At 37.2% G+C, this 24,094-nt stretch overlaps 3 protein-coding genes across 3 annotated transcripts; all 3 read left to right on the top strand.

Annotated features, from left to right (window-relative positions):
* Nucleotide 1: 1 nt before the first annotated feature.
* LOC130739688 (DNA-directed RNA polymerase 1B, mitochondrial-like) lies at nt 2–11,646 on the top strand. Its single transcript, XM_057592063.1, has 19 exons — nt 2–955; nt 1,481–1,750; nt 1,837–1,970; nt 2,074–2,140; nt 2,317–2,375; nt 3,611–3,728; nt 3,833–3,946; nt 4,951–5,082; nt 5,157–5,573; nt 5,951–6,001; nt 6,562–6,632; nt 7,062–7,146; nt 7,519–7,671; nt 7,758–7,832; nt 8,549–8,638; nt 8,781–8,828; nt 9,673–9,787; nt 9,933–10,036; nt 11,099–11,646. Exons 1-19 carry the CDS (start codon nt 197–199, stop codon nt 11,207–11,209), a joined length of 2,973 nt encoding a protein of 990 aa, XP_057448046.1. The 5' UTR covers nt 2–196; the 3' UTR covers nt 11,210–11,646.
* A 1,175-nt stretch (nt 11,647–12,821) lies between these two features.
* LOC130735692 (uncharacterized) lies at nt 12,822–15,587 on the top strand. The gene is made up of 5 exons (XM_057587600.1): nt 12,822–13,148; nt 13,529–14,145; nt 14,686–14,794; nt 14,888–15,208; nt 15,288–15,587. The coding sequence occupies exons 1-5, from the start codon at nt 12,996–12,998 to the stop codon at nt 15,324–15,326; spliced, it is 1,239 nt and encodes a 412-aa protein (XP_057443583.1). The 5' UTR covers nt 12,822–12,995; the 3' UTR covers nt 15,327–15,587.
* Nucleotides 15,588–16,196: 609 nt separating this feature from the next.
* LOC130739687 (uncharacterized) lies at nt 16,197–19,548 on the top strand. The gene is made up of 6 exons (XM_057592062.1): nt 16,197–16,542; nt 17,319–17,537; nt 17,619–17,860; nt 17,941–18,123; nt 18,200–18,397; nt 19,228–19,548. Exons 2-6 carry the CDS (start codon nt 17,321–17,323, stop codon nt 19,318–19,320), a joined length of 933 nt encoding a protein of 310 aa, XP_057448045.1. The 5' UTR covers nt 16,197–16,542; nt 17,319–17,320; the 3' UTR covers nt 19,321–19,548.
* The last annotated feature ends 4,546 nt before the right edge of the window (nt 19,549–24,094 follow it).

Raw genomic sequence — 24,094 nt, 5'->3', positions numbered from 1 at the left:
AATTATCAAAAGAGAGGCAGCACAGCAGACACTCATTCCTCTCTTCTTCTTCTTCTTCTCTTGCACTTTCCCTCTGATTCCTTCTGCATTGAAATTTTCTCGGGAAAATCTTCCCATTCATGACCTCTCTGCATCTTTCATCTACTACAACCTCAAATGCTCCATTCTGAATCACAACTACTCCCTCCATCCAGCAATGTGGGCGCACTTAGCCAAACGAACTTTTCAAAGGAACTTCAAGTTACCCTCTTATTCCCCTTCAACTAGATTTTCTCAGCACTCGAATTTTCTCGAGAAAATACTGCAACCCCGGAATCAATCGACATGCCCAGTTTCTGGTTCTGCCCAAGTTGGGGTCTTTACATCGATTAACGAACTGGGTCGATCAAATTTCTCTCTTTTCGAATACCCTTTTGGTTTAAATTCGAGTTTGAAGCTAGCTAGAGGCTACGCAAGCGTTGCAGAAGCTATTGTGTCGTCGTCGGATACTGAAGAGGACTGTTCTGGTGGTGCCAATGAAGTGAAGCAAATGGTGAAGAAGGAAGTGAAGGGAAAGCCTCTATTGGACCGGAAGGCCAAATACAAGGACACAATGCTTAGGAAGAGGCAGGTGAAGATGGAGACAGAGGCATGGGAAGAGGCTGCAAAAGAATATCAAGAGTTGCTGGAGGATATATGTGAGCAGAAGCTTGTGCCTAATTTGCCTTACATGAAGTCTCTGTTCCTTGGTTGGTTTGAGCCTCTAAAGAGTGCCATTGTCGCGGAGCAGGAGGTTTGCAAGAAAAGTCATCGGAAGATGACACATGCTCCTTATTTTAACGATTTGCCTGCAGACAAGATGGCTGTGATTACAATGCATAAGTTGATGGGATTGTTGATGACCAATCATAATGGGATAGGCTGTGCTCGAGTGATTCATGCTGCACTTCAAATAGGGGAAGCCATTGAAAATGAGGTATTGTACTTGGAACATTAGGAATACACTTCTTTTTCATTTGTTGAAGCTTGTGACACGACTCGCACGAGAATTGAAGTTGGTCAGAGATGAATAAATTTGATACTTTAACTAAAATATGTGAAATCAGTTCTATACTTTAACTATAGTAATTTATTGCTTTTTTCCTTGGTTATATCATGTGGTTTGGTGATAAAATGTGTATTTCTGGCTCACCTGACTGGAGTGGATGAACTTTGAAAGCCTTTTTTCTGATTGATATAATTTAGTAGGTTAAGCTAATTTATATGGATGATTCCAATCATCTTGCATAGTTATACTTCGTGCTTTCTTCATGCCACATGAATGCTGATGCTCTGGTGACGGTAAAAGTCAATGTAGTGTTACAAGTTACAACCACTTGAAATTAGTACTTTGTGAATGATGTGGCGAGTTCAGCTTTGAGTTCAAGTTAGAGCTCACTATCACAAATTTACAGTATTCAAGTGTTCATTAATTGAATTTCTATCATTGTATGTGGATCAGGCAAGAATATACAGATATATGGGGATGACAAAGAAGAAAAGGAAGAAGAATGGAACAACCACTGAAGAGCCTGATGGTGAATTTTATCATGCAGCCATAGAAAATGGTAAACTTTCTGATGAGAAAGAGAAAGAGGAAAAGGTTAAACAGAAGAATAAGGTTCACAAAAAAGTTTCTAGTTTGATAAAACAGCAGAAGATGCAACAAGTGATGGGAATAATTAAGGGATTAGATGATTGGAAGCCTTGGGGACAAGAAGCTAGAGCAAAGGTCTGTCATGTACTTATGTTTGTACCTGTGAATGGAAGGGAAAATTTATTCTTACGATGTTACAATGTGACTATTGCACATTACAGGTTGGCTGCCGCGTGATGCAACTATTAATAGAAACAGCCTACATACAATCACCTGTCAGTCAATTGGGAGGTTCTCCACCAGATATACGCCCTGCATTTAAGCATACTTTTAAAACAGCTATGGCTGATTCACAGTGAGATTCATAGCATCTCTGTTATTGTTGCGCTTCCATAGTTAATAATATCTTTTTACAGTTTTTGTTGTTCTCTTTCTTTGCATGTTTTTTGCTTCATTAGGAAGGACATTAGGAGATATGGTATCATTGAATGTGACCCTTTGGTGACGAAAGGGTTAGAAAAGTCTGTAAGTGATTTTCTTCATCTCTAGAGTATTTAATTTGTTATACTTGAATTTATGTCCACAGTTCTTTGAACGGGATAGACATGTTGTTGTGGATTTTAATGCACTGCAACATATTTCTTGTGTATGTATAAATTACTGAGACTGTCTCTAACATCAAACTATGATTACACTAACAGGCCAAAAACATGGTCATCCCATACTTGCCAATGTTGGTGCCACCTAATAACTGGACAAGGTACTGCATATACTTGTAAACTTATATCTTTTTTCAAGTTGCTTTAAAGCTCCTTGGGAATTTTTCCTTGTTAACTTAGTTATTTGGACTCTATGAAGCACGAATACCTGTCTCCAAAGGAGTGTCATGACTCATGATGTTGAACACCGACACCCAGACGATATGTGTCAGACACCTTTTTGCGGTATCTGAGCAACTAATTTTTTTTCCCGTCTTGTACACTTCAAGCTTACACCTCTTGTTGACTGGACAATTTGTGGGACATTTATATATATATATATATTTTTTAAGTCAAACAATAAAATATCAATTGTATTTTAAATTAACATGTGAGATATAGCTGGAGATGAGTTTGGATCACTTGATGAGAGTGGAATTCTTCAAGTTGCTAACTTATCATTTGATGACTTAGAGCTAGAGTCTATTTTTTTCAATGATGATGATCAAGAAGGAGGTGAAAACCGTTAGATAGATTAGCTCTTTCTTTTTGAGACATAGTGCTTAATTTGTAAGATGAGTCTTAGTTTATTTTAAGCTCATTGACACAGGGCATAACAAGTTGTTTTATGTTTTCTTTACAAATATTTATATATATATATGCATATATATATATATATATATATATATATATAGATGTATTTGTATGTATGTATATAGCGGAATTCTTCAAGTTGCTAACTTATCATTTGATGACTTAGAGCTAGAGTCTATTTTTTTCAATGATGATGATCAAGAAGGAGGTGAAAACCGTTAGATAGATTAGCTCTTTCTTTTTGAGACATAGTGCTTAATTTGTAAGATGAGTCTTAGTTTATTTTAAGCTCATTGACACAGGGCATAACAAGTTGTTTTATGTTTTCTTTACAAATATTTATATATATATATATATATATATATATATATATGCATATATATATATGTATTTGTATGTATGTATATAGCGGTGTCCCAATGTCCTACTTTTTGGATGTTAGCCTGTGTTGCTGTGTCCATGTCGTGTTGTCTGGTGTTTGTGTCAGAGTCTGTGCTTCATAGTTTGAACTTGAATATAGCTAATAACTTCCTTAGCTACTCATGAATCATAAGATGAAATTTGAACAGCACAATACCTCATACTTTGCTCGTTCAATGTTTTGATGAGTGTATTTGATGGAATTTGTATTGACCTACAGTTTAAATTTTGACAGCCAACTAATTCTGCCATTTTTATTGCAAACTCCACAATTTTTTGGTAGATACGACAAAGGCGCATACTTGTTTCTACCATCTTATGTTATGAGAACCCATGGAGCAAAGCAGCAATGTGAAGCAGTTAAAAGGGCTCCCTATAATCAACTGGAACCTATTTTTGAGGTTGGAGCTTTTCATTGGTGTATGTGCATGTTTAGACTTTAGATCAGTTCCTAATCTGTAGTCTTTATTTGTTGAAATTAATGATAATATTGTTTTGTATTTAGGCCCTGGATAGTCTAGGCAATACCAAATGGAGGATAAACCAAAGGTTGCTTGATGTGATTAGCCAGATATGGACTAGTGGAGGACGGCTTGCTGACCTGGTCGATCGTGATGATGTGAGCACTGAATCAACTTTTTTGCCAATTTTATTTATGTGACTTCTCATATTTTGCTAAACTTAGCTATTGTAGTGAAAGGTTTACTATAGGAAAAAGGGGAGAACTAGCAGAGCTTAGTCAAGTGGGTGGGTTTGACAGCTGTTGCTGATTGTAGGTATTAGTATAAATAAAGGGGAAGGGTACCAGAAGTGAGTTAGTGAGAACTGTAGTTTACTTCTGGGAGAGAGTTGAGTCTCTCGAACACTCAACAATTGAATTCTCTTACTCTGATTCCTAATTGATAATTAGGGTTCTTTCTAATAAAATTCCCTAAATTCTTCCTTCATTCCTATCAATTGGTATCAGAGCTTCTTCGGGAGCCTGTGGTAGTGGTGCATTGCATGGTGTAGATGGTGAACAAGAAAATGGATGGGAGATTCGAAGCATTGGAGTGAAATTTGGGGGTGTTTGGACGCAATCAGGAGCAGGATCGTGAAACGTTGAATCAGCTGGTTTGACCTGTGCACTTTCATAGTACTATATGTAAAGTTTAGGCTTACGGATCCAATGCCAAGCAAATTTCAGTTTAAAATAGAAATCGACTTAAGTATACCCTTGCATACTGTTTAGTGAGAAAAGTCTCATACATGATACATGTATGTACTACATACCGATCGTTACTTTGAACTATGTAACACTAATACGTGTATCGCTGAATGTATGCGTGTAGAGAGGGTCAGAGAGAGAGGGAGAGAGAATATTAGGTGAGAGCATGCTCATGAGAGGGATCAATTGTGACCATATAACATAAATGCTCGGTCAAGATTAAATTTCACTAAAACAGTCCATATATGGTTATCTGATCAATATTAACTTACTCTCACCTTTCACGCTCTTGCTAGATGGCCCCTATATGTGTGTGTGTGTGTATAATAATCTTAACTCTTTTGATGTCGTTTTCCATTTTGATAATACTTATTCATTCTTTTGCTTTTTGGTTCACTTTTCTTTATATCTTAAAGGTTCCCCTTCCTGAGGAACCAAACACAGAAGATGAAGAAGAAATCCGAAAATGGAAAAGGCAAGTCAAAACTATCATGAAGGAGAACAATGAAAGGCATTCACAACGATGTGAAATAGAACTTAAACTAGCGGTAATAAGCTTGCAGTAGGTTTAAACAATGAGTTATATCAAATGCTTTTCCTTACAGATTTCTATTTGCAATAGGTTGCACGGAAGATGAAGGAAGAAAAAGGCTTCTACTATCCCCACAATGTTGATTTTCGAGGGCGTGCTTATCCCATGCATCCATATCTGAACCACCTTGGTTCTGATTTATGTCGAGGCATACTTGAATTTGCAGAGGGACGCCCTCTAGGAAAGTCAGGATTGCGCTGGCTGAAAATTCATCTGGCAAATTTGTATGCTGGTGGTGTGGACAAGCTATGTTATGAGAGCCGAGTAGCATTTACTGAGAACCACCTGGATGATGTATTTGATTCTGCAGACAGGCCCCTTGAAGGAAGGCGCTGGTGGTTGGAAGCCGAGGATCCTCTTCAGTGCTTGGCAGCATGCATCAATCTCTCTGAAGCATTGAGAAGCCCCACTCCTGAGACTACCATTTCACATGTGCCTGTCCATATGGTACCTATTGTCAAGATTTCACAAATAGTGATTTGGGAATGTATAGTACTATCTGATTTGCATTCTAATTAAAAGAAGGAAAAAAACTCATTCCATTTTTTACTCAACCCAAGCCATATCCTGAGCATCTCACTAAAAGCTTGGCTTAACAGAATTTAGTGGTATTCAATTTATAAATTCACAGTGACTTTACTTTCTTCATAGAAGACGGCAGATGTTGTGTCATCTCTTGCATATATACGGTTTCCTCCTGATTATAATCATGTATGTTGATAAAGTTGAGAGGCTGCTGAGTGTAACTAATGCTTCATTATTCCTTTGCTGATTTCAATTTCTTGTTTTTTTCATAGACTCACTTTGTTTTGTCTCGTTGCTAGGATGGTTCGTGCAATGGGTTACAACACTATGCAGCCCTCGGGAGGGATAAGGTACACCCATCAACACTTTTTCCTGTTTTTTCGCTGTCCTTTTTCAAGTCTTGGTTTTTTCTTTTTTTGTGTTATTCAATCTAAGGAGTTTGATATATGTTTATTTCAAACATTATTTTGTGTGATAAAACAAATTCAATATGGAACTGGTTCTAGAAGCTCCTCTGTATGTCCTTGTATGTGAGTTTTAATTTCTTGTTGGTGTTCCATTGTTGTTGAATGGAGAGCTTTTAAAGATTACTTAAATTTTGAATAATTATATCTTTACATCACTTTTGAGGTGTGGAGAGGTGAAAGAAGAGAGAGATAGGAAGAAAGGAGAGAGAAAATAAAGATGGGATAGGTGATTTGATTGATAAAGGAGAGAGAAATAGATAGAAAATGAAGGTGGAAAAGGGGTGGAGTTGTGTATGTATTATAACTCGAACTCCTTAAATTTTACATATTTGTTGCTTTCTCCCAACTGGTGTGATTCTTATTTTTTCCCCTCATTTTTTGCCCCTCTAAATTATGCCTTATCATTATTTAGTTTAATTGCTTCTGTACTTTGTTTTGTGAAGTTGGGAGCTGCTGCAGTCAATCTTGTTCGTGGAGACCGGCCTGCAGATGTTTACTCAGGAATTGCTTCGAGGTAATTATCGTGGATCTACGTGCCTCTGGATATTGCTTGAATTATAAAACCAACAATAGGAAGTAAGTGACTTTTGCTGCCTTGTCTTACTGATCTTTACGGAAACAAGGATTGACATGCTTAAAACTTTAGTAAAAGCCACTACATGGTGTCACTTTTCTTTAACATTTTCTGTCTTAAAGTCAGTTGCATATGCTATTATATTTTAATCCTTATTCCCAGGAGCGATCTTTATGACCATATTGTCACTCAGCACAATGAAGATCTTTAAAGTAAAATCCAGATATGAGTACTAATAATTTTTTCATTTGTCTCCAGATTTATATCTTTTTTCTTGCGCTGTTTGGCAGCACTTTATTTGTTAGGACTTACGATAGCTTATAATTGTTCAAGGTCAACTTTTTCAATATATTTGGTCTTATGATGTAGAGTGCTTGAAATCATGAGAAAAGATGCAGAGAAAGATCCCGAAACTAATTCAAATGCATTGCGTGCTAGACTTCTGCTCAACCAGGTATCTTTAATTCTGAAGTTTCTAAATATGTTTGTGTAAAGATCTTTTGCTATCAGTATTGTCAAATAGCGGATATCGCAGTGCTATAGCGTAGCGCTCTAAGGGCTCACCGCTATCTGCTATTTTCCGCTCTGAGGGCTTGACATAGCGGACACTTTACTTTCCTCTATTTCCCGCATCCGTGATTAACACCACTATTTGCTATTGATAATTTGAAAAGGGAATGGGAGGAAAGGAACTCATAGACATATGACTACAAGATTGGCAACTTGTATGGTGTGAGTCGTGTATGAACTGTGATTGTTGCTCACACATATGTCCCAGCTCAATCTTAAATCAACTAAATGATATTGTCATAATTGGCACTGTCAGGTAGATCGCAAATTGGTGAAGCAGACAGTGATGACGTCAGTCTATGGTGTGACTTATGTCGGGGCCCGTGATCAGATCAAGAGGAGGCTAAAGGAGCGCTGTGCTATCGAGGATGACTCAGAGCTGTTTTCTGCTTCTTGCTATGCAGCAAAAGTAAGAGAAGTTGATTTGCTGGTGATGCATATGCACATTTTCCTAATCTGTACTTGTGTTTTTTACTGATTTTCACTGCTTTATAGACCACTCTTACTGCCTTAGAAGAGATGTTTGAGGCTGCAAGAAGTATCATGAGTTGGCTTGCTGATTGTGCAAAGGTATCTCACATTTTACATTTACTTTGCACTACTTGAAAGAACAGTGACTGGTTTAATTATATACAGCGTTAAATCACACCTTATGCTCGAAAATATTATTGTAGGCTAATGTGTGACTTTCTGCACCAATTAAAACTTCTTATCATGATTCTTGTATATTTCTTTGTGGTTGATGATATCTATTTAAATTCCAGATTAATCTTAATTTGCGATTTTCCTGAAATGGTTTTCTTCATTTCCAGTTACATTTTGCTTTCAAGAAATAAATTCTACGAAAGAGAGTAAATTGAGAGAAAAAAGAAAACTAGGGGGCATAAGATAATGTATTGCACAAGCTAAATTAGTAGTCATATAGTAAAAGAAACTTCATCAGGTGATGATTTATTGATATCTTAGTGTGCGGGCGCGTGCTTTCATATTTACATATGATATGACCTTCTTGAATCGATTTGAAAAACTAATTTTGGATTAATTTGAATGTTTGTGAGATTAGCCCTCAGCCATTTGAATTTATTATACTTCAATACTACCTGGAGCCCTTTATTTTAGGGATTAAATGAAGTAATTAAAAATGATTCCTAATGTACATAATAGCTACTCTACTATGTTCCCACGCTTTACTTGATGTAAATTGTAATGTTGATTATGCTTTGGTCACTCGGTACGAAATCTGTTGTTGATACTGTGTTATAATGGTTGAATTGAACATGGAATAGGTGATAGCTTCAACTAACGAACCAGTGCGGTGGACCACTCCCATTGGGCTTCCTGCGGTACAACCTTACAGACAAATAGGAAGATCTATTGTAATATTCTCAACAGCTGCAGCCTAATTTTTCCTTGTTCATCTTTGATGCTTCAAAATTGTATTTCTACAATTAAAACAAGCTGAAGCAATGGACAAGTTTCTGTCATTACTCATTAATATGCTAAATTGGTTTTATGCAGATAAAAACTTCCCTTCAGGTATTGTCATTGCGACGGGAGACTGACAAGGTACTTTTGGGTTATTCAAACTTGACCTCCCATTTACGTACACTTGTGTGTACACTTCGTAATGCGTTGTAGTTATAATTGAATGATATAGTTGTTTAAACTGGTTCATGTTTTGGTATCTGAGTTTGACTATTCATGCCTGTTGTGTATACATATAAGCTTGAGGACAAAACTTCAGGGTGAGTGATGGTGGTGGGCATGGTGTTAGCAACAGTGGTAGTGGCAGTAGCAGTGGTAGCTATGGGGTTGATGGCAGTTATTAGTTAGAGGAGAGAATCCATTACAGCAAGTTAAACAAAACAAAAACAATTAAAATGTGTTTTCAATTTTCTAATCTAGAAGTGATTTTTGGAGAACAAGTATACAAAACAGTAATAAAAAATGGTTACCCAACCAAAACAAATATTGTTTGTTTTTGTAATGTTTTAAAGGATTGTATTGATTCAGTGTATTTCACTTCATGTTAGTCATAGAGTCTGTTAGTGATAGCTAGTTCTGTTGAGTTAGTTACAACCGTAACGAACTTCTGTTGTATTTCAGTTCATCAGTAGCTTGTATATAAACAAGTCTCATGTACACAGTATCATTGAATTCTTTCAGAAGATTATAATTCAGAATTCTCTCTTTCTACTTCTCTCAACCCTACTTCTATTCCTATTATAATGTAATAAAAAAAAAACTGTTTTGAAAATAGTACAAACTTGTAATATATTCCCAGCACCACACTGGTGTTCTTTTTGGATACTAGTAGGACATTATTTCGTTGCATTTGCTATATTGCATCAACTATTGAACATCATTTCATTTTAAACTAATTAACTCATTTTTCCACTGCATATTACAGGTCTTAGTTAAAAGGCAGAGTACTGCTTTCCCCCCAAACTTTGTTCACTCTCTTGACGGTTCTCACATGATGATGACTGCAGTCGCTTGTAAAAAAGCAGGACTGGATTTTGCAGGTGCATACTGGTTCATATGACACACATATTGTCTATTGAGTCATGTATCTGCAATTGTACATATATGTTGTGTGTCCTTGTTTATGTAAATCAATATTATCTTTTGATCATGAGTTTTATTTTGTAAACCATTTCTGAATTGCAGGGGTACATGATTCATATTGGACACATGCATGTGATGTTGATGAAATGAACAGGATACTAAGGGAAAAGTTTGTTGAACTCTATGAGGCTCCAATACTGGAAAATGTAAGTATTTCCAATTACACCAACTTCTTAGATTTAGATAAATTCCCTTTTTGGATTTTACTTTTTCCTTATTTTATGGGATTATGAAGTAGTTTTGTGGCAATTAGCTTTAAAATGATTCATAAAGAAATGGTAAAGTTCCTTTAAGTTGTTGACAACATACCTTAAAACTAGATAGTCTATATTCTTGAAGCTGTTTTGTGGCATCCATTTTGTTTGAAACTTGTTTAAATGGTTGATTCTTAGGTTGGATTGCCTTGTAAATATATTTCAGGTTTAATTATGCTTTTTGTCTTATTACAATAGCTAATTGTGATTTTGGTCTCCTGATAATTTTTTAGTGACTTTAACACCTCTATTTTTTCAGTTGTTATAATTAAGTCTCTCTATCACTTTCATTTCAGTTAAAATTCTTAAATGCTCATTATTTATTCAAAATCTTCACAAATAAAATCATTTAAAACATTTTTTTCACTCAAAACTCACTACAAAAAACATTAATTTTCATTTCCCTCTTCAAATCCCAATAATTTCACATCTTTCCAAATCCTTCAAATTTATCAATTTCTCTAAATTCTGACTCCTTAACATCTAAAATTATTTCACATCCCAAGTTCGTCATAGTTCCCCAAATTTTTGGATAGAAATGAGTATTTGAAGATTCTAGATGGAAGAAAATTGTCGGCATGTTAATTTTTAAAACAGAGGGATTTGATCGACTCGAAAAAAGTAAGATAACCACACTCAAAAATGCAACTAAACTTATATTTATTAATTCTTCCATGGTTTTGTTTACTATGTGAATTTGTACATATTACACACTGAAAAAGATGTTGGACAAGGCTTACATTGCCACTAAATCCTGTAACTCATTTTCATATTTCTTGAGATTCCAGAGCGATGAACTGAATTATGGACATATTCATATGGAGCTGACTGTTTAATCAAGTAATTTTTGGGTGCATGATCTGTTTGAAGTTTTTGTTCTGCTTATTTTTATAATGGTAATAGGGCTGTAAGACTTCCATGTTTGGTGATGAACAATTCGTTCTGACTTTACAGTTGTTGGAGAGCTTTCAGAAGTCTTTTCCCAAGTTGAACTTTCCTCCCTTACCAGAGCGGGGAGACTTCGATCTTCGAGAGGTTCTGAATTCTCAGTATTTTTTCAACTAGGCTTGAGGAACTCAAGTTGCTTGTTCCACCATTACCTGTGGAGTCCAGTTCAATCTAACAGAATTTGTACATATCTGCTAGTACGGAGTTGCAAAGGTGTCAACTGTCAAGGACTAACTCGAAAAAGAAAGATAGAAAAAAGAATGCAAATATAGATTTGAGTGACAATATTTATGTCCTGCAGGAATCCAGAACCTGTATGCATTATAAGTTTGAGCAGCAGTTATCCCCTCCTTTACTGTGAAGGATATGAAGAATAAGGTGATTTAACTTGGATGAGTTGCAAAACAGGGGAAGTTGCCAATAAGGATTTAAAGCATGCAATCTGTTTGTATACGGTAGTTGTAAAGAAGAATAAGAAAGCATTGAAGTTTTGTTTCCATTTTAAGTAAAGGTGATTAGATAGAAGCATATGTATCATTTTGTTATTCTTACTACATTATTTGTTTTTTCACGAACTTTCTTATTATTGGAAATTTGGATGATACGAAAGAGTAAATGTTATTGATAGAAACATTGATGATATGATTTCTGAAGTTTTCCCAAGTTTAAATTACATGGGTGCTGGATTTTATTAATTCATATCCTCTCATCCTATGGTTTAACTGTGAAAGCTTCTAAAATGTATTAGTGTAAGACTTTGTTTTGAGCCTTTAGGCTCTTCTAGCTAATAATTTGATAATAGCCTATAATTTACAGCAGAGAGGTGAAATGCTTAATGATATCATACTATATACTAAATGAAAGATGAATTCTTCTAGTAATGGATCCAAATTGAACTTTTTTTTTACTATTCTGACATTACTTAGTTCCTAATCTGTCTTCCATCTGAAAAATTGGAGGAAAGAAAAAAGAGAAAGAGTTCCAATACACCTTTGAATTGCATCCTGCATTGAAGGCATTGCATTTTGGTCAGTTTTACTATGCAGTAGTTTCCTTTTAGTTAATTGGATAAATCAGCTCTCGGAATCTAGGCCATGGTGAATAAAACCAATGCCTCTTTTACTCGAGACAAACATGAGCAATAGACAACTTATTGTAGAGTACAAAAGCAGATTTTGGCCGGCAAATACAACCAATTTTGAGATATCAAACCGCTGCAGTTTCCAAATTTGGACTGTTCCACTGTGCCAATTCAAATGTTAGTTAATATGCCGGAAATTCTCTTCTCTGATTGTTAAACCTTGCAATGTTCTCCAAACTTTTGTATTCTGGTTTTTATATCTTTCAGGTTCCTTTCATTAATATTGTAGTTTTGAAATTTGGTCTTGCTTCTGTACTATAGCCTCCATTTTTGTTCTAAACTCCCTTGCTTATTGGCTGTAACGCCAAGAAAGGATGTAATAGATGTGGACGGTTCTTTTGGTTCCAGAGAAGCGCTAGTAACACACTCTTTTAAAGTCACACTTTAATATTAGAAGTTTTGACTACAATGATTTAGGCTATATTTAGATATTCATTTACACTTCATTCTCTGTAATTTGTAGCGATAAAAAACCGTCACAAACTGCAAGTGTTAAAAGTGCCTACGAAAATCAGTATACACCAATCACCACCCATAGAATATTTGATAATCGATAGTACGGCAGGGTACACGGATTGGTAAAAAGGTTGAAAGAGATTGTCTCATCAGTAACCAATGACACATTGAATTATATCACCTATGAAGGACTTATATATACTTGGTGCATGATACTTCTTCCTAAGCAACAAATTTGAGTGCACATTTAAACTCATATGTCAAGATTACCACCCATCCAGTGCAAACAATCCTAGTCAGAAAAGAATGGCTTCTTTTTCAGTGGAAGAATTCATAGGAAATGGAACTTTGAAGGATCTGCTCCAGAAGTTGTTGGAAGAAGGTTGGGATGATGTGCCAACCCTGAAGGTTATGAGTTCAGAGGACATGGATTCACTACACATGACACAAAAGCAAAAGGTGGGTATCAAATTCATCTTATCTTTTAATCATAATCCCCTTCAGAATGCAATTTCTATCATCACAGGAAAACCTGTGTGATGCTTTAAAGCTCCCGCTATGCGTGAGGTCCAGAGAGGGACCGGACCCACTTTGTGGATCTAATGTATGCAACCTTACATTTTTTTTTGCAAGAGACTGATTACATAGGTTGAACGTGTGACCACTAAGTCACATAGCAGCAACCTTATCGTAGCGCTGTGGGTTGCTCTCTGCAACTCCTATCACTAAACCAGATAAAATCCCTTTGTATAAAGTACAAGTCCAAATCCTAACTTTTAGTGCATAGAAATTGCTTAAAACTAAATGCTTTTTGAACTCTTTTCCTTCTGATGCCATAGGATGCACTTGGAATCCGGTCCTACCTGCATGATCATAGGTTGATGCAATATGCAGATAACATGGAGAACAGTGGGAAAAGTCTGCAAGAGATTCTTAAATTAAGCACTACAGATCTTGCTGATGAGTTTGAAATGAAAAGAGGCCACATTGCGCGTTTTATAAACAAAACAAGACGTAATGATTCTTTTAAATTACCTCCAATTCCTGCTAGAAGAAGAACCAGCATGATGTATAGAGATGATAGCATCCGCAACAGTCATGGATTGAATAGCTCTGGTAGCTCGGTGAGGTCACATGTAAGAAGTAATGCAGGTTCTGATAGAACATCATCACTTGAGCAATCAATGGTTGATTTGAGGATTAAAGATGGACATGTCTTTAAAGGGATTGTAGCTTCTGAGCCAGCTGAGCCTAGGGCATGTGGCTGTGTGAAACCACCACCTGTGATTGACCAAGTTGCTGCATATAGTGCTGTTGAAAATATCTCAGTTCAGAAACTAACTCCGGAGTATAAGATTGGCATGGAACCACTGGTGAAAATCAAGGCACCCCCACTGAAGGCTTCAGAACTATGGCTAGATAAACCAGCTGTTTTCTTGTGTCTCCGAAGACCAGGGTAAATTGTTATATTACACTTGAGAATTGCCAATTTGTCAAGTATTTCAAACAATACATTGCTTAATTCTCAATCTTATGATAAATTTGCACAATAAATTTGCATGAATGCCTTTATAATGTTATGTCCATAAGGCCATTATCACAAAGAAACATGTTGAGAAGTCTCACATTGCCAAATATGTGTTTGTGAATGATAGAGGAACTTTCACCTCTAAGCTAGCTTTTAGGGTAAAGTTAGACCTAACTCAAATTCTAAGATTGTATTAGAGCATATCCTAGATCAAAATAATTGGGCTGTGTTCTTGTAAATTTCTTAATTTCACGCTCCAAATATTCTTAGAATTAAGTCTAACCCGAATTCTAAGAAAACAACATCAAACAAACAACACACACATCAGAGATAGAACAAAATATAAGTATATAACTTATGAAGTCATGAAAAAACTCAATATTTTAAGTGTAACTGTTTTCTCTTCATCACTTACACGTAAAAAGTGTGAGATTTGCTGCCATTCATGTCCCTTGAACTTGAACACAGGTGCATCATGTGCAGAGCTGAAGCACACCGGCTATATTCCAGAAAACCCATATTTGATTCACTTGGGGTTCAGCTATTTGCAGTTCTTCATGAGGACAGAGAGTCAGAGGTATTAGCATCTTCAGCTACATGTTGTTTCATTCACCCTTTCATGACAATATGGCATGATGACTTGATACTTGATAGGATTATGGTAATGCAGGTAAGAGATTTCTGGCCTCGATACTGGGGTGGTGTTGTGCTTCTCGATCCGGCTCGGGACTTCTATAAGGCTCTTGGATGGGGAAAACTACAGAAGGAGAGTTTCCTATCAGGATTTTTTCTGAATCCTCGAGCAATTTCGAACTACAAACGTGCAAAATCCATGGACATTGAATATAATTTCAAAGGAGAAGGTGAAATAAAGGGTGGACTCTTCATAATAGGGAGTGGAAAGACTGGCATTGCTTACCAGTTTATAGAGAGGAACTTTGGCGATTGGGCACCTCTAGCTGAAGTCATAGAAATCTGTACTCAACTGCAGGTAGTATATAGTTTTTTGCTCCTTTACCATATCATTGTTACTCATCTCTAATAGATTTTTTTGCAAATCTTTGATGCAGAACCAACAAGAAGGTCAAAGGGATAGTGTGATGTACTGAAAGGATTCCAATGAATATATTGGATATGCATTCAGTCATTCACTAAAATTCAATTCCTTGTAATCCATCTCCAGCACAATCAGCATACAACTTCTTTGCAATAGTATAAGTATTAGCTCTTGCAGACTAAATTGATAAAACTCTTATGTGTTTTCAATATATAAATCTTCCCCTTAATATTCCTTAAGGAGTTTTAGCTATCTACTGTGTACTTATCACTCAATTATTGGGCACATTAGAAGAGTTTTGAGTTATGAATAAGCTCTCAGATTATACAAATACTTACAATCGTGTTTGGTTAAGCTTTTTCATATACTTTATGACCTTGGAACTTATTTTCATAAACTTTTCAAATTAAACTTATTCCAATCAGCTTATTAAATAAACTTATAAACAAGGCTTACATGAAAAGTGCTCATTAACATGAATGCTTAACTTAGTTGTTTATCTTGGCACACCTTAAATAAGTGAACAATAGTTTGTGTGTAACAATAAAGTGATGTCAAACAATGGTTACTCGATTATTTCACTATACTTTTGAAGAACACTCTTAAGTTTAGGGTAGCATGAGTTGGACCTTGAGAAGATGAACATTCAATCGACATTTGAGTTTTATGGCGGATTTTAAACATTCAATAATTTGAATTGCCACAACTATAAACTAATTTTTGGAATGTATTTTTGAAAAATACATCCAAAAAATTAAAATCTGAAATGTAAATATTAAAAATATGTTACGGAATTTAATTTTAGACCGCCATAATCCACATATGTGGATTGAATGTCTACATTGTGCGAGATTTAAAAATCATTTTCCTCTTGTTAATAAAGCTTCTCATAATCAAAATTCAATCAACCAATTTTGAGCAACCTAAACTAGCTGAAATTCACAGCATCATGAATTAAAGCAACACAAGTACTTTATTTTTTGTTAGCAGAAATGCCCAAAATCCTCTGAATAATCAATTTCTCACTTTAACGTTAAATCCTAGTGGCGGGTAGGACTCACGGTGTTTCCGACGGCGGTTTATTCAGCCGCCGCTAATTCACAGCGCAAAGATTAAAAAACCCGGCCCAAACTCTCTCCTTCACTCACTCATCGCGGAAACCTAACCGCTCGTTGTCCCTCATTTCGCCGAGAACTTCCGTTCTATCTCCGCCGTTCACCGACGGAGAGACCGTCGTGAACCACCGTTCGTCTTCTACATTACCGCAGGTACTTCTTCTCCCTTCTCACTTCTCCATTGCTTTGTTTTGCTGTATTATTTATCAATTTTGCGATTTTAGAGTTAGGGTTCAGTTGATATATCAGATATTCAGGATTATTTGTATGCATTTGACTCTGTGCTCTTTGCATTTCTTCAACTTCGATCCATACTTGAATAATACCCCTAATCCTAGAGACATGGAAGCAGATAATTAGGGTTTTACCTCAATGAACTTTACAAAACTAATACATACTCGACACCGTGAAGATGATGAGCCATACATTAAAGGTTTTGAAGCACAAATGGTTTATTATGTTGATGATGAGAAAGAAAAGGGTTGGTGTATAGTGTATAGTGTATAGTGTATACCTATTCATTTGAAGCCAATTGACTTATATGACATGGGTGACGATGAAGATATCGCGGTGGCGTCCGATGATGCCTATCGAATGAATATATAAAATTGCATGAGATGCTATAGATGGTGAATTGATGATCCTTCAACTTCTACTGTGAATGAAATTTTTGATGTTGACAATGACAATTTGATTGATTATATGAGACAAGCATGGTAAAATTTTCAATCTTATTTTATTTCCTATTACTTTTTGCAGATTGTTATTTATATAATAATGTGTTCGTTCTTTCAAAAAAAAATGTGTTCATTAATTTGTTTGCGAAGTGATGATGTGTTGTTTGTGTGCATTGTTCATATTCATCATACTCATGCATATGATAAAATTTTGATTAAAGAATAAAAATTGCTAACATCTTGGTTTTATAGGAATGCCTAAAACAAAGAGGTTTACTCGTAGAGCTCGCTCTACACGAACACAAGTTCAGGGTAGTGCTTCAGCCATGAATAAAAGAGCATGCCATGGGCCATCACATAGTGAGCCTGCAGTTCATACTAGCCCATCCATTAGCATTGAAGTCCAACCTACAAAAGTTAAAAATAAAAATCAACCGAAGTACAAACAATATTGGACAGCTGATTTGATTGGTATGCAATTTACATTGTAATTGATAGTTTTCATTAAATTATGTTTTTGGTTAGTGATACTTTGTTTTCCTCTGCATGCAGACAAAGATGAAGTAATTAGAGAAACACGTTTACGATTAAGAGATTTGAAAAAGCTTCCTACAGGTAAAAAGGTGGTCATAGAATGGAATGAGGAGGGTCAACCAGTTGGAGAGGCTTTTGGCCTTTTCCTGAATTATATATACGATCTAGCTAGTAATGCTAATAAGTTCCCAGTTAATTATGACAACTGGTCTGCTGTTCCATCAACATACAAGGATCGTGTTTGGAATGACATTATAGCGGTATGAACTATAATTGAATAGATGTAATTTCTTATTAGTGTTGTTTACTAACCTTTCATAACTAAATTTGTCTTTTGAAGGTAAAATTCCAAGTCAATGATGAGGAGCATAAAAAGTGGATACTATCAAATATGGGAGAAAAATGGGAGGAAAATCGTAGTTGGTTGTATCATGAATACTATGATCCATCTCTTGATTTGGAAGAAAACATCCACTGGGGCCCAGACAGCATTCCAAAAGACCAATGGATCTCTTTGCTAACTGTAAGAAGACATCTTTGTGAAAGTTCTTTAATAATCGTTCCATTTACTTTGTTACTTTGTTACCTTAACAACGCAGGAAATTTGTGGTAAAAATGACTCGGGACCCACTCAAAGTTCTAGGAGCTCGACATTATCTGATGGCGTCACACCAACTGAATTAAATGATCTAAAATTAGAATTGCAAGCGACCAATGCAAGAATTCGAGTTTTAGAGGAACAAGTGGCTTTTCTCATGAATTACTTTCAAGGTCAAATTCCCCCTATATTTAACCAGGTGAGGATTGTAATTATGGATATTTAAAATCAACTAGTAGTCGAACAAATATCTTTCAGTTATGATTATCTAATAATGCTTTAATTAGTTAGTTGGTCAATAATGCTGAAATTTATTAGAATGCTTAGTGAAAGACAATCGAGCTATTTGATGCTTAGCTTAGTAAAACAGTTCTGTTCTGGAGATGCAACTATTGTCGATGGTAATGAAAGTGTTTAATTGTTGTGTGCTTTGTTTGTCTGGATGCCATTTCAGTTGATTAAACTATGTGCTGGTGATACAGAATAAAGAAGTATATTTAAGGATTATGATTATATACTTTATATTGAAAGTGTTCATTTAAAAGTATATTTAATGAGAAGTGCATGAGACAGCGCCGTGCCTTTATATTGGTGCGCTTTCCCTTTATCCTTTAGGCATTGAATCTTGGAAGGTTTATGAGTCTTGTGGGTATTTTCCTGCTTGTGTTTAGAGTTTAGACAAAATATCCTTTTTTTAATGTAGTGGTAATGTTTATAATAAGTGAAGGGGAAGTATTGGAAATGTGACAGGAAAGGAAATTGCCTAGTCCTTGTTGATTGTGTGAGAAATGGATGGCGGTTTCAAAATGAGTAGTTATTCTGAATCAATTTCATGTTATGAGAGTCATCTTATTCATATTTATTGTTGTGGAAGTCCCTTCATTGGCAAAACCATGGCACGATCAAGCCTGAATTATTCAGTTAAATGTTGGATGGGATTTCTGACGATGTAATACGAGAGTTTCTGTTATAACTTTGTGAATACTGTCCATGAGATAACTCATTTTGATTTTGATTTTATGATTCCAGGGTGCGGATCTTGGTGCACCGGCAGAAGAGGTATCTTCTTCCTCCTCCGCTAGTCACGAACCTGAAAATCAAGGACCGGGAACTTCTATTTAGTTATTTATAAAGAATTTTGAGAGAACACAACTCTGCCTTTCATTGATATTCGTACCAAATATATACAGAAGATGAGTCAACTGTTACTCCTAATAGACTCCTATCAAATCCCTATGATTATGCAAATTACAGCCTAATACATTCCTAAATTAGATGTACAATAATACAAGAACCTCTGACCAGATTTGACAGCAATTGTACAGCTATAACAATCCCATAATTATCTCACTGCATAAATGACAGCAGCTGGACAGTGATGAGATAATTCTAAATTATCTCATTACCGTAATTATCTCATTACCCCCCCTCAAGTTGGCGCATGCAGATTATGAATGCCCAACTTGGCCATAAAAGAGGTAAATTGTGATCTTCCAAGTGCCTTTGTAAATATGTCAGCCAATTGTGTATGAGTGGAGACATGAGTTGGTTGGATGACCCCTTTAGCAATCTCATCTCGCACGAAGTGACAATCAACTTCAATGTGCTTCGTGCGTTCATGAAAAACTGGGTTCTTGGCAATATGAAGAGCCGCTTGGCTATCACAATAGATCTGTATGGGTTGAGGATGATCAACACCAAGACAAGACAAAATGCCCAGAAGCCACTTCAGCTCGCAAGTAGCGGTTGCCATGGAACGGTACTCAGCTTCAGCTGATGAGCGAGACACAGTATGTTGCTTCTTAGTCTTCCAAGAAATTGGTGACTGCCCCAAAAGCACAAACCATCCAGTGAGAGACCTTCGCGTTAAGGGGCAGCCAGCCCAATCTGAGTCGCACCAACCATACAACTTTAAATCACTATCTTTTTGCAAAAGGATTCCCTGCCCGGGACTCCCTTTCAGGAAGCGAACTACTCGCAATGCTGCCTCCCAATGCTCTTCTCGTGGCTTCTGCATAAACTGAGAGAGAATGTGCACACAATATGACAGTTCTGGCCGTGTAAAACACAGATAGATAAGTCTTCCTACCAATCGTCGATACTGGTCGGGGTTGGTAATGAAACCACCAGTAGCAAGACCCAAGCGATGATTCTGTTCCAAAGGTGTGCTTGCTGGTTTTGCTCCAAGGAGTCCAGTTTCAGCAATTATATCCAATGCATATTTTCGTTGGCACAAAAATATACCAATTGAGGAACGAGCTACCTCAACGCCGAGAAAGTACTTGAGAATTCCCAAATCCTTCATATGAAAGCAGGTGTTCAAATAGCTCTTAAATTGAGTGATGGCTTCATGATTGTTCCCAGAGATAATAAGGTCATCCACATATACTAGAACCACAAGCTGCAGTTCAGATTTTTGCAACACGAACAAGGAGTAGTCGTAGAGGGATTGTGTGAATCCGTAGCTCTTGAGGGCAGTGGACAGTTTAGAGAACCAACACCGCGGAGCTTGTTTCAATCCATATAAGGATTTTCTCAGTTTGCACACCTTATCAGATTGCTGGACAGCAAAACCCGGTGGCATTCTCATGAACACCTCTTCCTGAAGCTCCCCATGTAGAAATGCATTGTGTACATCCATTTGGTGAAGCTCCCAATTTTTTGCTGCTGCAACAGCTAATACTGTCCGAACTGTCACCATTTTTGCAACAGGAGCGAAGGTATCTGTGTAGTCTATTCCTTCGACCTAATGATTTCCAAGAATCACTAGCCGAGCTTTAAATCTCTCCACTGTTCCATCTGATTTGTGCTTTATCTTATAGACCCACTTGCAACCAAGTGCTTTCTTTCCTATGGGTAAGGATGTCACTGTCCAAGTCCCATTGGTTTCGAGAGCTTGGATTTCACTACGCATGGCTTCTCTCCATCGACTATCTTTTACAGCTTCAGCATAGGTATTGGGCTCTTGATCTTGCGTGATTGCTGCAAGAAAGGCACGATGTGCAAAATTGAATCTGTTACAATGTACATAGTGTGTTATAGAATAAGGCGCACCTGAGGGATGTGTTGGAGAGGATGAACTTGAGAATGGGCTCAACTTCTGGATGGTGTTAGTTACATAGTCACGCAGCCGTGTGGAAGGCATTTTTATTCTATGTCCTCGCCCCAACGAACAAGACTGATTGGGCACAACATCTACTGTCGCGTGAGAGGTTCCATTGCATCCATCACTTGGATCTGTTGTGTTTGCATCAATTTCACCCCCCCTGACTTCCACATTTGGTTCAATGTCTAAGGTGTTGTCCAAAACATCTACACAGTCCTCAAGATCCTCAACCAGTGCCTCATTGTGCGATGGTTGCTCTTGTGTAGGACCATCATTTTCAAAAGGATATTCTGACTCACAAAACTCAACATCTCGTGAAACAAAAAATTCCTTGGTTTCCAAATCAAACAATTTCCAACCCTTCTTACCATATGGGTATCCAACAAACAAACACTTTCTACTCCTGCTAGCAAATTTATCTCCTTTCCTTCCTTGGTTATGAGCATAGCACAATGATCCAAACACCCTCAAGTGTTCCAATTGAGGTGCTTGTTTGTGCAACACTTCATACGGAGTTTTTCCTTCTAACATAACAGATGGTGTCCGGTTGATCACATAACCTGCAGTCAATACACACTCACCCCAAAAATCAATAGGAAGATTACTTTGAAAACGCAGTGCTCGTGCCACATTCAAAATATGGCGATGTTTTCTTTCAACCCTCCCATTTTGTTGGGGTGTGCCCGTGCAGGATGTTTGAAAAATAATTCCATGATCGAGAAAATATTTCTTCATGCAAATGAATTCTGTTCCATTGTCACTTCTAAATGTCTTGACATGTGTGTTATATTGCCTCTCTACCAAAGCAAAAAAATTTAGTAGTGTTTGTGGAACTTCCCTTTTATCAACAAGTAAATAAATCCAAACAACGCGTGAGAAATCATCCACTATTGTTAAGAAATAAAAGGCACCACATGAAGAAGGTGTTCTATATGGTCCCCACAAATCACAATGGATTAATTCAAAAGCTCCTGTGGCTCTGTGATCACTCAATGGAAACTTCTGTCTAGTTTGTTTGGCTCTAAGACATACATCACAAGCCTTATTTGACAGCTCACAATTCTTAATTTTACTGACACTAGGAACTAGTTGCATGATTTTCCAAGATGGATGTCCCAAACGTCTATGCCATAGTTCTGCGTGGTTCACCCCATTAGTCTTGAAGGCCTTCACTCCTTGAATTCCACGAAAGTAATAAAGCCCATTCCTTCGTTCACCCGCACCAATCAGCATCCTCGAAATGCGGTCCTGCATAACACACAATTTTTTAGTAATCAACAAGTTACAATCTGTGTCGTCCACTAATTGCGATACTGATATCAAATTGCAATTCAGCTTGGGAGCATAGAGAACATTTGAGAGTTTTAAACCCCCATCCAGCACCACGGTTCCTTCTCTGGTTGCAACAGTGTGCTTTCCGTCGGGAAGTCCTACGGGGCAATCTTGAATGTCATGTAACTCACACATGCTCTTCAAATCCCCTGTCATATGGTTAGATGCTCCAGTGTCAATTATCCATGGGTTGATATAATGCTTACCTGTCATCTTCTCACCGGTGTTTGCCTTTTGAGAATTCAACAATTCTACCAATGTCTGCCATTGTTCAGTGGTCAATCCAGTAATCCCAACTTTATCTGCCTCTGTGAAGGATGCACTTGCACTCCCTGCTGCACTAGTTACTGCAGCATTAGCACGAACTGCTCCTCCTCTACCGCGTCCTAGTCCCATCCGTTGATCTGTCTTGGCTCGCGCATCACCTTTTCCTCCATTTTTTGGTCTGTCTCCCCACCATTCAGGATATCCAATCAACTGGAAACAGTTTGCAGCTTCATGACCTGTTCTGTTGCAAACTTTGCAAGTCACATTCTTGTCCTTTGTCTCTCCACGTCCTTTTCCTCTGTTGCTAGATTGAACAGCCAGTCCCACGACCTCTCCTCTTTCTTCCTTGGCCCGAGTGATTGTTCTCACCCTTTCTTCTTGTATCAGAACTGAATATACCCTATTCAGAGAAGGCAATGGATCTGTCGCCAAGAGATTGGAACGCACAGTTCCATAAGCTGCATCATCCAAACCCATGAGAAACTGATGCACCTTTTCATCCTCCCTGCGTTTCTCCAACTTAGATTTGATATTGCACTTGCATCCTTTGCATGTACAAATCAGAATCTGGTCATAGTTGGCTAACTCGTCCCACAGCATCTTCAGTTTTCCATAATAGGCTACCATTGACATTCCTTCTTGCTTACAACTTGCCAAATCAGATTTCAGCTGCTGTATTCTTGGACCATTGATGACTGAGAATCGTTCCTTGATGTCTTCCCAGAGATCCTTAGCATGTTCGCTATAAGTCATTGTAGAACGCAAGCTTGGTTCTACGGTGTTCAGGATCCACGATACCAACATGGACTGAACTGTCCACCAGTCCTCCAGATCTATTGATCCTTCCTTTGGTTGCTCTATTGTTCCATCTACAAATCCCCATTTTCTTCGAGCACGCAACGAAGTTCTCATCGAAGTGCCCATTCGTCATAGTTTTCTCCACGAAGCTTCACCTGGGTGATTATGTTTCCAGGATTATCACTGGCGTTGAGATCATATGGTGAGGGAATTCTCTTCCCTTGGTCGACAGGTTGTTTGACACTTCCTGCCGCCTTTGGATCTTCTTTTTCAGGCCCTGAATTTTCTTGCTCTGATGCCATAAAGAATTTTGAGAGAACACAACTCTGCCTTTCATTGATATTCGTACCAAATATATACAGAAGATGAGTCAACTGTTACTCCTAATAGACT

Source organism: Lotus japonicus, chromosome 2 (assembly GCF_012489685.1).
Source record: "Lotus japonicus ecotype B-129 chromosome 2, LjGifu_v1.2".
NCBI lineage: Eukaryota > Viridiplantae > Streptophyta > Magnoliopsida > Fabales > Fabaceae > Lotus > Lotus japonicus.
Note: the sequence above shows the minus strand (reverse complement) of the source record. Positions and strands in the feature narration are given on the sequence as shown.

Coding starts and splice junctions, on each gene's coding strand:
- LOC130739688 (XM_057592063.1), top strand. CDS start 197: ATGTGGGCGCACTTAGCCAAACGAACTTTTCAAAGGAACTTCAAGTTA. Junction 956..1,480: donor GGGAAGCCATTGAAAATGAG/GTATTGTACTTG, acceptor TATGTGGATCAG/GCAAGAATATACAGATATAT. Junction 8,829..9,672: donor TGCGACGGGAGACTGACAAG/GTACTTTTGGGT, acceptor TGCATATTACAG/GTCTTAGTTAAAAGGCAGAG.
- LOC130735692 (XM_057587600.1), top strand. CDS start 12,996: ATGGCTTCTTTTTCAGTGGAAGAATTCATAGGAAATGGAACTTTGAAG. Junction 13,149..13,528: donor ACATGACACAAAAGCAAAAG/GTGGGTATCAAA, acceptor CTGATGCCATAG/GATGCACTTGGAATCCGGTC. Junction 14,795..14,887: donor ATGAGGACAGAGAGTCAGAG/GTATTAGCATCT, acceptor ATGGTAATGCAG/GTAAGAGATTTCTGGCCTCG.
- LOC130739687 (XM_057592062.1), top strand. CDS start 17,321: ATGCCTAAAACAAAGAGGTTTACTCGTAGAGCTCGCTCTACACGAACA. Junction 18,124..18,199: donor AATGGATCTCTTTGCTAACT/GTAAGAAGACAT, acceptor TTAACAACGCAG/GAAATTTGTGGTAAAAATGA. Junction 18,398..19,227: donor TTCCCCCTATATTTAACCAG/GTGAGGATTGTA, acceptor TTATGATTCCAG/GGTGCGGATCTTGGTGCACC.